At 39.0% G+C, this 15,154-nt stretch overlaps 2 protein-coding genes across 2 annotated transcripts; one reads left to right on the top strand and one right to left on the bottom strand.

The window, feature by feature from the left end:
- Nucleotides 1-2,891: 2,891 nt before the first annotated feature.
- On the bottom strand, nt 2,892-4,260 carry LOC115815431 (potassium channel subfamily K member 15-like). The gene is made up of 2 exons (XM_030778386.1): nt 3,978-4,260; nt 2,892-3,805 (listed from the first exon to the last, which is right to left on the bottom strand). The coding sequence occupies exons 1-2, from the start codon at nt 4,258-4,260 to the stop codon at nt 2,892-2,894; spliced, it is 1,197 nt and encodes a 398-aa protein (XP_030634246.1).
- A 6,998-nt stretch (nt 4,261-11,258) lies between these two features.
- On the top strand, nt 11,259-14,949 carry LOC115815432 (opioid growth factor receptor-like protein 1). The gene is made up of 9 exons (XM_030778387.1): nt 11,259-11,381; nt 11,853-11,924; nt 12,352-12,378; nt 12,495-12,552; nt 12,636-12,714; nt 12,859-12,925; nt 13,243-13,391; nt 13,519-13,799; nt 14,786-14,949. Exons 1-9 carry the CDS (start codon nt 11,259-11,261, stop codon nt 14,947-14,949), a joined length of 1,020 nt encoding a protein of 339 aa, XP_030634247.1.
- Nucleotides 14,950-15,154: the final 205 nt, after the last annotated feature.

Here is a 15,154-nt window from a genome sequence, read left to right on the forward strand (position 1 = left end):
GACCTTTGATCTGACTGGTGTGGAAACAGTGTTCCTGTAGGCTGATGTGTAATATTTGATCGGGCATTTATATCCAACTATTGATCATATCCAGGAAGACAGCATAATTTGTTTTACGAGAAGTTAGAAGTGAACTATTGTAAACAGGTTCATGAATCTGAGGAGTAGGTTAATCTACTTACGCTCTTGATGTTCTCTTTACTTTTCATTATGATTATTTTCATTAGTCCCCTGTAGAAGTATGTCCTTGACGAATTAAAAATGTGAAAATCTAATAAGCAAGATTTGTAACATTCCAGTGTCACTCTGCATGATACTGCTGTTTTAATGAAATACATTCTCATAGCCTGTTTGCCGGTTAGTCAGATAAATATTCAATATCCACTTCAACGTAAGAGGGTTAATCAGGGCTTATTTCTGAGAGGCAGAAATAGACTGCGGTGCGATAGCATATTTCTGCAGCCTGACTCACACACAGCATCTTACTTTCCACGAGTAACTGAGTGAACTCGCAAATCAGAGACGTTTGTACCCGCAACGCTAGCGGTAAACAAAATAACCTGGGACGTTAGATGGAGTCACAGCCCCCAATTACGTTCCACAGTCTCCTGAACACACAGGATTCATTCCACTCACAACGCTGCTAGTGCTTTAGATGCCGGCCGCCTATATAATCAGTTCTTCAGCATTCATCTTAGTCCTTTCACTACATAAAGGCTAAACTGATGAGCACTGGCCTGTGTAGCTCACACATGAATATTTGATGTGAGTGAATATTATGATTTATATGCCATGAGTCACCGATATGGTTTAAGGAGGCAATTCCACAGACGGGGAAAAATCGTTACATTAGAGCTGACATTAATGGAGTAATTTAATTAATGATTCGACTGCTTTCATTAATTACAAGAGACTTAAGAAACGGCAGGGTGGATCAATCAACACTCCACAAGTTATGTCTTCCCACACATGTGAAACTGGATCTCTTTGAACTGCCATCAGTAAGTCTCCATAGTGAAGTTCCTCAACAAAATCCCCTTGACAGTCAATATGAATTTTTTGAAATGCTGTCCAGAGATGGCATCAAGGTGGCTGTTTTGTATGTTGTCAAGGTGATGTGCAGAATAAACAAAAATGTTGTAGCTTAGGTTTGGGATGACAGCTCTGTTCAGTATACTCTACAAAGAGTTCCAGTTAACATAACTTACAAGAGGGCAACAATATTATTGAGGCACTGGTGTGTGGAGTGTATACTTCATGTATTTCAAAACATGGGCTTGAAAAGGCTTAGCTCGGAACTGGAAAAAAAAATCAATTCTACAAGCAGGGAAAATGGAGGAGGTGGTCTGACTATTAGCTGGTACACAACAGCATGCAATAGTCTTCTAGCCGACGGGCAATATAGACAGCACAAAAACATATCAATCAATGCCCTGCATGTTCAGAGAGGGATTAGTAAACAAAATGTCCAATATAAAATTCTTGTTCAGCTTTTCCTGTGTTATTGCATCCTGTGAAAACATTATATTATTGACATATGTTCCATCTAGCATAAATAAATACAATGATTTGATCTGTCCACAGGGAGCAAGCAATGATTTTCAAGCATGACTGCCGCCTATCGGTGTAGCAAAGGTAGAGGCACTGGATGGGCTCTTAAAGTTTATTGCCACTAGATGCCACTGTAGTTTAATCACAACTGAGTGGCTGTGTGACCATGCTCGTCACCACTGTTTTGATGTGGATTGTTTTCTCATACTCTTAGAGACATAACATGGATTTTTAAATTATATTTTATATTTTAAAGCTAAGCATAACTTGCTGCATTCTCTCTCTCTCTCTCTCTCTCTCTCTCTCTCTCTCTCCCTCTCTCTGTCCCTTTCTCCCTTAGACGGACATACACACACACACACACATCAGTATATACTCCTAGATCAGTTTTTCAGTATTTTCAGACCCCAGGAATTTTAAGCCAAAAAAAAATCTCCCATAGAGAAATGGCTTAAGTTACTGGTTTTAAGGGGGAACCACTAAGTTCCTAAACTGCACCATCAGAAGAGAAAAGGGGTGCCTGCTTGCTCCAAGTCTTATTCACAAAAGTGCTCCACTTTCTCCGAAAATAACGACTTTAAAAATTACCTCATCAGTGTTTTTATTTTTAAAAAAAATATTTAACATGAGAAAGGTTTAAAGAAAATAACTTATTTCTGACTTGCTTATAGAATATTCTCTCTCATTTTGTTGTATGTGGGGTTTTTTTTGTTTTGTTTGTTTGTTTGTTTGTTTTTGGAATGCATATTTTAATACCTTAGCCATCCTCCAAGATGGACTTCTCCAGGTAAAATCCTTGTGTAAAGTCCCATTTGAGAGAATCCTTCTATAGAGTCCAATTTTGTGTAAGTTTTTGTTAATCGAATCTGTATCTTCTGCAGTAGTACTGAACATTACAGAAATATATTGTTGCGTGAAATGTAACATGTTTGGCGAATCATGGTTGAGTGTTGTTGTATGAAGACAAATGTGTTTCTATGACAACATAGTGTGAGTGTTACAGTTTTAGCATATCATCCTCATCACTGTTTGGTGAACTGAGAGATGAGCCTAAGGAAATATAATCCCATATCTGGAGCAACAGAGATAGGGACTGTGCAGAAGAATGCATATTACCTTTTAAAATCTTTAATTTGCTGTCTGCATGACAAATATAAGTTTCACACAAATAACTGGAGTAAAATGCTAAGTAAAATTATTGATTTAATAGTCTGAGAAAGTTCAAGCCAACTTCACCACCCTGCTGCTTTTGCACAAGTTACTGGTAGCTATGTATGAAAAGAAAAAACCTGGGAGTTATATTCCATTCAGTGAAAAAGATGTCTTAAAGACAAGTTTGTCTATACTGATTTCCTGCGTGAGGCAGAGCCGTTAGCAGTGGTGGAGCTGGCAGCAGAAATACAGAGAGATGCTCCGTCTACCTTGTAGGAGATGGAGTTGTAGAAGATAGGGTTGGAGAGAGAGCCGTGGTCCTCACTTTGCAGTGAGGTGGAGCCGGGACTGTCACAGGCACTCATACCATAACAGATACAGGAGCAAAATGAACTGATACAAGGTTTCGGAGGAAGGAGAAGGCTCCTTCGCTTGCAGACCATTCTCTGTACCTCATCCGGAGAAGGGATGAGGTTGGTGCAACTAGATGTCTCCAACATAGGTAGGAAAAGGTTACCCTGGCTTCCCCGTCCATCCTCTGGGGTCGGGGTGGTTGTGTTCTCTTCCACTCTGGATCTTTCCCTTCTGAACGAAACGCTCTGAGCCCTGCTCTCCCTGCCTTCCACCTCCTCTCCACTGATGGTAAGAAATCTCAGCACCACGAGGTTTAGAAAAGCTCCAATCACAGTGAGTCCGATCAGTATATATATGAAACTAAAGACCACGTAGGGAGTTTTCTTCTCCAGATCTTCTTTTTTCTGAAGAGCTACAAAGTCCCCAAAGCCAATGGTGGTGAGGGTGATGAAGCAGTAGTAGAAGGCATGGAAGAAAGTCCACCCCTCAAAGTAGGAGAAAGCAGCTGCCCCCACACACAGAGTGCCAAGGCAAGACAGGAAGCCCATTAGTACCATGTTTCCCATAGAAACGTCAGTCCTGCACAACCTAAGACACTTTTTAGTCCTGTGCAACAGGAAACGCACAAATGTGTTCATACGCTCACCCAAACTCTGAAACATCACTAGTGTCAAAGGAATGCCTAAAACTGCGTAAAACATGCAAAAGGCTTTGCCTGCGTCTGTACCAGGAGCGGCATGTCCATAACCTAGACACACAAAAACAAAGCATATTTTGACGTAATTTCATTTCATGATTTTGTATATTGGCGTATTTTGCTGCAAATCTTTTGAAAATTAAAACACAGCTGACACAAGTTGTTTTGATATTTCAGCTGACGTTTGAAGCTTCATCATGCAGCCCATCTCATAAAAACTCACCTATCGTTGTGATGACCGTAATAGCAAAATAAAAGGATCCTGTGAATTTCCATTGCCTTCCAGCACGATGAGGTTCCGACAACAGAATCACCCGTTCAATCTCGTCATAATCGTCATCGGTGAAGTTGTATTTCTTTTTCAGTTCGTCTCGTTTCTCTTCTAATATTTTCTTCCTGATGATTTCGGTCTCTGACTCCAGCGCGTCAAACACAGCGGCTCCTATAAGCAGGTACGAGAGCATACAGAGAATCAGAGAGAGAGTCCGAGTGTTCTGCGACATCATCCTCGCAAACTGAAGTACATGTCAAGTAGCAGGGCCCTTTTTCACAGTTCAGCAGGCTTAACCGTCACATCACAACCGTTGGAGAGTGGAAAACGTGTAACCACCTCTTACGAGACTTATTAAAAGTTTTGACAGAGAACAAAAACTTAAAAACAAAAGCACAAAAAATTGGGATGTTCAGTGGAGAGCTTTCACGCTGAAATGTTGACGCTCATTTAACGATGTTTCACAAGTTTAATTGAATTGACTGAGTTTCCTTCAAACCCTCGGTCATAAGGGCTAATGTGTGATGATGTTAAAAACAAAACATATTAAAGATATATTAGAGGTCTACTCTAACACAAGGTAGTGTAAAACACCATCGAATCGTAAAATAAAAAAGTCGAAGGAGCTACCCTTGGTGCTGAACAACGCTTGACGCTTTCAGTAAAGAACGATCAGTTTTTACATGATCACCTTTGCTAGACTTAATGTTTGCTGATCTGTTGGTAAACACAAACCTTTCGTTTTATTTGATTAAGTTTCCATCGCAAATACTATTCGTAGTTACAGATTTTCCAGCAGCGTTAAAACAGACTGAAGGGTGTGTTTGTTCTGTCTCTGCGGAAACAGCTGGTCTTTCAACACTCAATAATCTTGATTACTTCCACTTTTGAGGAGTCCAAGTGTGGCTTTTGCAGACTACACTCGGGTAATGTGTTACTCTGAATGATTTAAAGGTTGTCGGTGACCTTTACTAGGCACTCTTAGACTTGTAGTGATCAGTGGACCTCTCATTAGAAACAAAGGCAACTTGAGAGCGAAAAAAAGAGCCGAAGAGAGTTCGCACACTTCATTGCCTGTGTTTAATGAGCCCCACAGTGCAGACACTTAAATGTCATGATAAAACGGCATTAAACCCACACACTCCTTGAAACAATGAATGAACGGTGAACGGGAAAATGCGGAGAGGAAAATGGAAAAACTATTGTATTTGGACCAGCATTTATTTTTGTTGCATGTTTCACCAAGCACAGGATATTCCAGTTACAGCAGAGAAAGTTAGACAATGAAGTGCAGTGCCGATATTTTGTCTTTCATTCTGGTGACACTTATCAGTCTATGACACTGTGTCTGACAACAACATTCATTTATGATAAGCTGTGTATTTCTCACGTGCATCAGGAGCGCAGAAATCTTAGATAAGAGGCTATCTTTATGTGCATTCTTGTAAAAAAAAAAATATGACTCCTCTATAAAAGTTGTGTGCTGAGTAATTCCAGTAAGAGAAAATATTTTAATGACTGTTCTTTGAATAAGAGGAACACAGAGATTTGATTATTCTCTTTCCGGTAATTTAATATAGCACATTATACAACAAATGAGCCAATTAACTAAGAGTTTGAATATCCGTATCTTGGTAACAAACAAAATCGCACCATACTAATAATAAAATTTAGAGAAGCAAAGATGATACCCGTAAGGTGTAAAAAAGAAAAGAAAAAAAAAAACGATTTCATTGAAAAATATAGGCTAAGCCTCAAGACAAGTTCATTAAAGGACGTGAAATGACCACACTGATGATGAATGCATCCTTGTCCTCTGCAGTGTTCTCAGTTATCAGTCGTAGTGTTATCATATCTCTGTTCACCCGTGAGTCATCTCTCACAGGAAGGCATTAAACCCATAAGGTCTGGTTATTCAGTGTTCCAGACATCCAGATGACCACATATGTTGTATCAGAGAATATTTGCTATCATTACAACCAGACACGTCTTAATTTACTCTTCAGGGGAGAAAAGGCCTGTTGGAGCTAACATCGGGAACATATCTATATTTAATAAATGGACTGACAAAGGACCGAGAGCGATGTCTGAAATCTGAACAAACTTTAATTTGCTAGAGGGAATGATAACATTTTTTCCTCACAGGGAAAAGTATACAAAGAAGGACATTTATTTGGTTTCTGCAAGTCATTCTATTGTTTTGTAATAGTAACAGAGAAAGAGAGAGAGAGAGAGAGAGATATGGAGGGAGGCAGGGAGACCATAGAAACAAGATCCAGTTGGATGTCACATGGTACAAATGCCACACAGACACACTCTTGAACTTTACTGCTACTCTGTTTGGTGCACCATTGCTTGTTAAGCAAAAGGGCACAGAGGTAGGTCTTCCATTCCTGTGGGACCTGCCCTTAATTAAGGGTTTGTGACGAGGGCAGTGACCTGAGTAGCTACTTTACATTTAAAGCGATTTTACTTTTCCTTTCTCTGAGCCAGGCTATGTCTCTCCAAAAGTGGTATGAGCTCTAGAGAGTCGTGAGTTATTCAGATCAATGCTGACACACTTAAAAGATTAAACCAATAATCTTAAGCCCTGCTGTGTGCCACTGGTCCAGCTAAACACACCCTTTTCAGTTAATGTTCTGGTGCAGCACGGGAAGCCCAAAAGCAGTTTTAGAGAAGCTACAGACATGTTGGTCTGTATATCAGTCATCTACTGTTTTCCCTGGATAATGAGTCCACGTGCTTGAGACACCAGATTTCCAGATCAAAAATAAGCCTCTAATTAATGAAGTGAGGGCAAAAAGCAGTAGAGCCAGCCCTCCAGGAGCAGACTTGAGCAGCTCTGACACACAGAATATAAACCTGGTTTGGAGATATTTCGTTTAAACCTTTTGTTTCACACTTGTATGAATAGTGCTTTACAAAATGGATATTAACGAGGCATATTAAGAAAGTATCCCTGCAGAATTATGGCTAAGTGCCAGCACTGACCAGTGTGAAATTAACTCACAGAACTGGATATAAACCAGCAAAACGTTCATGTGTGTTTAGTAAAGACGAAACTTTACATAAACTTAAGCAAAATATGAAAAACAACACAGAAAATGTATCAACTCTTAAGCTGAAGCGCATTATGATGACCGTATCGAACCGTGTCGACTCATGTTACCCAGGTAACGTAAGACGGATATTGCTCTGAAGAGAGGTAATTATGTTTTCAATGTTTTGGTCAGCAGTCCTGCCCTTATCTTGTCTTTTTTTTTTTAACCTGATGTTGGGCTGTTTTATTTCTATAGGCCCTGCTGCTTTGCCTTACTTTAATTTGTTGGGTTTGGTTACTTGCTTTGCCTCATCCTGCTCTGAGGGGTATCTTTGTCATTCCTTTTTTTTGGTCTTAATTATTTATGTGTTATATTGCCTGTTGGTTATTGTTGACTTTTTCTGTGTTTTGTGTTTCTGAATGACATTCCCCTCTTTTTAAACTCTTGATCTTGAATGGTGAGGAGTTTTAGCTCTGTTCATCTAGCCCACTGACTGGGGTTGGTTCCATCAGTATCACTTTGTATTCTTTTCTTTTCATCTCTCTTGATTAAGTTCTGTTGTAGTAATTGGATTTTCATTTCTTCTTACCTTGTTTTCAGTTTTAACATTTTTTTTTTCTGTCAAGGCTCCTAAGTGAATGTTCTGCGGCTGCACCGGCAGGGCTGTATAATGCTTTCGTTCATTTACTGAGAAACCATTTTAAATGTATTTGTTCAAAATTACAGAAGCATGTTTGTGAAATTTCCCTGACTTTGAGCTTTTTCACTCGATTTGGTAGAAACTCAGACAACAACCTTCACATTACACACATCCTGAAGGGTCTGGGCGCATTGGGATTTCAGTACTACCAGGCTGACATCACTGAAAACGTGGAAGTCAAACAGATGAACATGCACAAAGCTCCCCAAAAAGAGCATATCCCATCAAACAGTGACAAGCCAGATGCTACAATTGCACATGATAACCATGAGGATGAATATCCAGGGTCAAACTCACACAATCTGTGCAGCAGAGTCCAGCTGACATAATCATGACATGTAGTTTCCCTGTGAAGATAACAGTGGAGAAAGATTGTTGTGGAGAAGTTGTTGATATGAGCAGATGTTCCATCAAAGCAAACTCAAGTGAATCAGGCCCAAGTATGTGACACCACAACAAATAAGCAACGGGGAACAAACACAACTCTAAGTCACTGTAATTACAGTTATAATTGCTAATGAAATTACTAGAATCTTACAGCAAGAGCATTCTCTGAAATCGCAGTGCTGTTTCCAATTTCTATGCAGGGTAAATATATTAGGGGGAAAAACATTTATGAGACACCAGATGAAATTGCTGACCCTGCCACAGAGATAAATGCAATATCAAGAAAAATATATATATATTTCTTTTTTTATTTAATATGATCATTTTTAAATATACAATATATTCATATTTGAATATATATATATATATATATATATATATATATATATATATATATATATATATATATATATATATATATACACACATAGTGCTGCTTGAAAGTTTGTGGACCCTTTAGAATTTTCTATATTTCTGCATAAATATGACCTAAAACATCATCAGATTGTCACACAAGTCCTAAAACTAGATAAAGAGAATCCAGTTAAACAAATGGGACAAAATACTACACTTGGTCATTTATTTATTGAGAAAACTGATCCAATGTTACATATCCGTGCCCATTTTAGCCCATTCCTCTGTTCTGTATGGAGGAATGATCTAAAATTCCTCCAAGATGATGTGCAGGACTGGTCAACAGGACCGGAAACGTGTAGTTGCAGTTATTGCTGTACAAGGGGGTCACACCAGATACTGAAAGCAAAGGTTTACATACTTTTTCCATACTTTCATACTTTTGCCACTCACAGATATGTAATATTGGATCATTTTCATATATATATAATCAGATATATGACTTTATTGTACATTTAAAAATGATCATATTAAATAAAAAGAGAATTATTTGAGCATCATTCCTAAATGTATTAATGTGAATGACTTAATCAATATTTTAATACATTTACTAAAACATCCTTGCTGCTATTTCAGTGCAACGGACAGAACAGGACACAGAGGATTATATGCAGAGGTCATTTTGGAGCAAACAGCAGTCTCCTCTACCTTCTCTGAAACTTTATGGTGAAGATGTGTGAGGACTAATGAAGGAGCCTCAAACCAAATGAACAAAGTTACACTGACAAATTAAAGTTGAAGATATAAGTAGTTTAGCACATGTTCAGTCAAAGCAAGTAGAGCAGAACATAGTTTTTAACACTGTATAGTCATGTGATTAATGAAACGATTATAATCCTTAAACCAAGCGCATTTTCCTAAATCATGACAGTGATTCCTCTTTTTGTTTTTGACACACATTTAACAGGCAAAAAGGAGTGAAATTTGTTGGCATCACTGTTCTTTATATATACTATCATGTGCAACCCCATACTGGTGTAACTAACAGCACCTCATATCTGTATGTAGAGTCAAATACATTCTCAAAAAACTGCATATCAAATGTTGCCCCATCAAAATTTATTTTTTGGTCGACTTTTTGGGACCTCCCCTTCTGAGTAATAATAAGCACCAACTTTTATTAATGTTATCATGATGTTATCACAAGTCCAGTTCCATAAAAGAACTGGACTTGAACCCTCTGACAGAAATTTCACATTGTAATAGCGTATGTGAAATTAAAATTTAGGCAAACATATGAAGACCAACACAAAGAAATTAATTTGCTCTAAATATACCTTACAATGGCCAAGATGTCAGACTGAGCAGATGTAACAAATGTTGTATTTAACATGTACCATACTGATTTTATGTACAATAGTCAGATAGCATGGTCATGTCAATTATACAATGGAAGGTTCATGCAAACATTCATTCATTAGCCTAATTCACTCATTTGCTAAGCCCCTTATCCTAATTAGGGTCGCGGGGAGTGCTGGAGCCTATCCCAGCATTCACTGGGCAAAAGGCAGGGTAACACCATGGACAGGTCACCAGTGCATCACAGGGCAGACATACAAACAAACACATTCACACCCAGGGGCAATTCAGTATCCCCAATTTGCCTGACTTACATGTCCTTGGACTGTGGGAGGAAACCCACACACACACGGGAAGAACACGCACACACAGAAAGGACCCTGGCTGCCCGGGAAGCGAACCCAGGACCTTCTTGCTGTGTGAGGTGACAGCACTACCCACTGTGTCACTGTGCAGCCTCATGCACACATTTTAAAGATTAAATTCTGGATGTGTCGTTGTTGTTTTTCATGCAGTTTCCTCTGTTGTCCACAGGATGTCCCCGTTTGACAGACTGTTCCTCAACCTCAGATAGTTGGACCTTAATGCTGTTTACCCACATTTATTCATTTCATGACTTCTTAAGTCACAGGCAGCTTACTTTGAACACAGAACTACAGCACACACACACACACACACACACACACACTTTGCTTTGTTATAAGCATTCGTCACTGCATAAAATTTTAACATGCAGAAGTACTAAATGATAAAGTGATGGCTGGAGCTAAAAGCCAAGAGTCATAACTGCCCAGTGGGAAACGTGCCAGGGAGTATTCACACTGATTGGACGATTCTCGCTCGTATTTGCTTTATGGAATTGCTACTGGTAATGCTTTTGGTCGCTATTGTAATGTCTTCTATTTTAGACCTACATACGTAATAACTGTGGTGTTTGATAAAGTGCTGAGGTTGTGATTTTCCTTAATAGGCTAATTGTTGAATGAGAGTGAACAGGCAAGAACAAGCATTACAAAATGTGTCTTCAATACGAAATATCCTTCACCCAAATTCTAAAAATTCCGCATTTGGGCGTGGTACTGTATAACCATCAACTTTCAATTAAAACTAAATCCTCAAAGTTTTTACTTTCACTCTGCGTGACTTGTGGCAATTGACGTGGACACATCCAGAAACTCGTGAGATACTCAAATCAGCTCCGAGACAGTTGATAAAATTGAATTCCTAACGTTAAGGTATACTCTGTTTATGCCTTCTTACAGTAGCAGACCAAAAATACTCATTTCAGTTTCTGTTCTTGATATGGACCTGGTCGGACTGGTTTAGAAATCTACATCCTTTCGTTTCGTTTTGTTTAACTGGTGCGTAAGGAAACTTATCTGCTTTTTCTGGATGGCTTTCCAAAAAAACTCAAAAAACGACAGTAATAAGTCGGCAGACTCTTCAGATGAAAGCGACTCTGAGTGTGAATATGACTCCACCTGGGAGAATGAAGAAATTGATCGAACTAAGAGGGTAAGTTGGACACCAAGATTTAAACACTCGTCGGATGTTTTTATTCTACTTCACGCTGTAATTCATTAGGTAGAGCACCTATAATGTTATAGATAATAACCCAGTTGATTCTTTCGTCACTGTGTTCATACACTTAATCTAAGTTTGTATTGGAATGAATTCATTTTTCTTTTGCGAATGCTCTCAGGCCGTGAGTTTCTGGGTCTAAGACGTTGACTGGATTCACTCATCATGGTGGCATACACTGCATATAAACATTTAATTTTGCAGTCGAGGTGTTGAATAGGCTGAGTGGTCGGTGCTCGGCAGTCCACATTCTTCAGAAATTCACATGTACCAAGTTGCGCAGGGGCAAATTTGTGAATGCAGACTTTCAGTATTATAGCGAAAGCAACTTGATAAGCACCCTAATCATGTCATGGCGTTCATTAGAGAAAGATTTAACTTTCTGTTTTATACCCACCTCATCAGTCACGCAGGCGATGGAGTCGGAGGAACCTGCGTGCTGCAGAGGACATGTGGAATTACAGGCATAACTATCCTGTAAGTATGACTTCCGAAAGGAAATAGAAAATATTGTCAAATTTGTTGATGTGAGTCGGAGAGTCACGTGGTTAATTTCTCCTTTTTTGTACAAATGAAGCGTTTAATCTTGGTTCGGATTGTTCATTGAAATAGCCTAATGTTTCAAAGTTAAATGACTTTTTTCTTTGAGGGGATGTGACAAACATTATCTAATCAGTCTCATAACGTATATATTTGGTCTGCACTAGGATGTAAAATACACTGAAAGTCGCAAACAAATTCTAAAAGAAACTTGATGAATAACGCACTGAAAAAGATTGTCTATTTGTTAGGCATGTTTCGTCTTAATATACTGCGGCATTCCGCACTATCATTTAAATATGCAGCACTTCTAATCCAATGCTGTTTAAGTCTCTTGCTTTCCATTGTTTTGGTTTTTTCTCAGGGCAGGAAAATGGATAATGATCTTCAAGTAAGTACTTTTTGTTTGTTTGTTTTACTTTTCACCATATTTTATGACAGTGGTTTGTCATTCTTATTTTGCTAAACAAATGTCTTAAGAAATGTTAATGGTCCACCATCTTTCAGAACACGGATCAGCCTAACCTGCAGTTTTATCGAAACAAGAGACCATCTTCGCCAGATGGTATGGTGATCTAGGCATGTTCTGTCACTTACCAAATCAACGGACAAACAAAATACATATCTGATCATGTTCTCTGTTTTTAGGTGTTTACATTGATGGTTTTCACAACCAGTGGTGGGGTGATTATGACAAACTGGAGTGGGTTCATTCATACATTCAATGGTGAGAACTATATTATATACTTTAAAATGAGCAGTAATAGAGCTGACACTGTTGTCTTACCTCTGTTGTCTACCTCTCACCTCTGACATGTCTTATCTCTTACCTCTCCAAATTAAAAAAAAATGAAACCCTTAATCATTCCAGGCTGTTTCCTATCGAAGAAGATGGGATGAACTATAGTGCCTTTAAACTGACTAAAGCTGAAATCAAGGTTAGTTGGAGTAGAAATAAGAGAAAAAAAACACATCAGCTACAACTCATGTAAGAAATCTTGTATTCCCTCTTTTAAACTATTCAGTCAATAAAACACATTTTATGACACCTCATATATCTGATTATTATTCTTAAGTGCTGTTTTTGTTACTTTTATCTGTAGTTAAACATCTCTGATATATCTATGGAAGTTTAACTGTTTAAATTCAAGTTAAAGGTGAAGTTTAACTGTGTTTAACTGAGTTCTAGAATAATCATTAAAATTCAAAATGACACCATGAATTTTCAATCAAAAAATTTTGGTTCCTTTTACAGAGCTTCCAAAAAGATGAGGACGCAAAGGAAAGGCTTCTGAAATCCTATCAGATGATGCTGGACTTTTATGGCATAAAGCTGGTTGATGAGGAAACTGGGAAGGTGGAACGTGCAGACAACTGGGAGGACCGATTCGATAACCTTAACAGGTTTACATATCTCCATTTAGTTTTCACTCATTTACTGACAAAACCTTTTTAAATGCACTTGTTTAAAATTACAGAAGCCAGTTTGTGCCATTTCCCTGACTTTGGGCTTTTTCATTTGATTTGGTAGAAACACTAACAACAATCTTCGTATTACACACATCCTGAAGTGCCTGGGCACCCTGGGGTTTCAGCACTACCAGGCCCCACTGGTACGCTTCTTTCTAACGGAGACTCTTGTTAAGAAGACGCTTCCCAGAGTGAAGAGCAGTGTTCTAGACTACTTTATGTTTGCTGTCCTTGACAAAGATGAGCGCAGGGAACTCGTTAAATACGCATTCAAGAACTTTGAGCCTAAGGGAGACTTTGTGTGGTGTCCCAAGTGGATCCAGAAAAGGTTTCTGGAGGAATGTAATGAACATTCAGATGCAGCCAATGACAGCAGACATGACCACAGCTTGAATGAACATGTGACATTTACAAACGTTGGGTGTGCCATGGATTTCTCTGGAGGTAATACATTCAGTGGATCTCAACATACACCAATGGGAACTGATGAAACTTCTCCCCAAGGAGTTGGTATTAGCCAGTTTGGAGAAGAAACATCCAGTGAACATAATTCTCCATTAAATTAAGTTGTTGGTACGAGCCAAACAACTGAAGGAGATAGTGATAGTTCCCCAGTTCAAAATCAGGAATTAAAGAGTCTAGAGCCAGAGTGTGGAGATTCTAATATGACACACACAGCCAGTGGAAATTCAGAAAAGCAGCCAGTAACAGCTGCTCATGAAGACCCAAGTAGTAATGGTCAAAATAGATTTCATGTAAACGTCGAAAACAATACAGTGGCAAGCGGGGTAAAAGCTGAAAGTCAGACAACAATCAATGATAACGGAGGGAGCTTGGAGTCCCTGGAAGCCAACAAAAACGCTTTAGCCACTTATACACCAAGCAGTGTAGCCACTACTGAAAATTTAGAACGCACAACAGTTAGAAATGTTCAGTCTGACATGGATGGCACAGGAAGTAATACAACTGGTGAACCTCATGATCCATCCATACAAACTAATGACAATTCTCCCCAAGCACCTGGTACTAGTCGGTCTGAAGGGCAAACATCCAGTGAACACAATTCTCTATTAGGAGAAGTCGGGATAGATCAAAGCAAAACACCTGTAGAAACTAAGGGCCAGGGAGATGACAAAGGTAGAGATGATTCCCCAGTTAAAAATCAGGATTCAAAGAGTCAAGAGCCGGAATGCAGAGATTCCAACATGACACACAAAGCCAGTGAAAATTCAGGAAATCAACCGGTAACGGCTGCTCATGAAGCCACCCATAACTGTAGTGGACCTCAACCATGAAAACTGACAGAGTCTCTCCCCAAACAACTGAAGATACCCAAAAAGAGACACGAGCCAAAGACAGTGATGAAGCCATAGACATGGAGTCAAATTCAAACAAAGACACCCCTGGGAACACAGAAGTCAAACAGATGAATGTCCAAGAGGATAACCAAGAAGAGCCTGTCCAGGGCGTTTCCACACCTTTCGCCCAATGAACGCTGGGATAGGCTCCAGCATCCCCCACGACCCTAACTAGGGTAAGCAGCTTAGAAAACAAATGAATGAATCATAATTGTAACTTTTAGAGGGAACCTGAGCCTTATGACTTCTTGTCATGATGAAATATTAATATTGTTGAGACCTGTGCTTGCTAAATTGTTATATGCTATGAAACATATCTGTGTGTTAGAACAATGAGCA

Source organism: Chanos chanos, chromosome 6 (assembly GCF_902362185.1).
Source record: "Chanos chanos chromosome 6, fChaCha1.1, whole genome shotgun sequence".
In the NCBI taxonomy this organism is placed as follows: domain Eukaryota; kingdom Metazoa; phylum Chordata; class Actinopteri; order Gonorynchiformes; family Chanidae; genus Chanos; species Chanos chanos.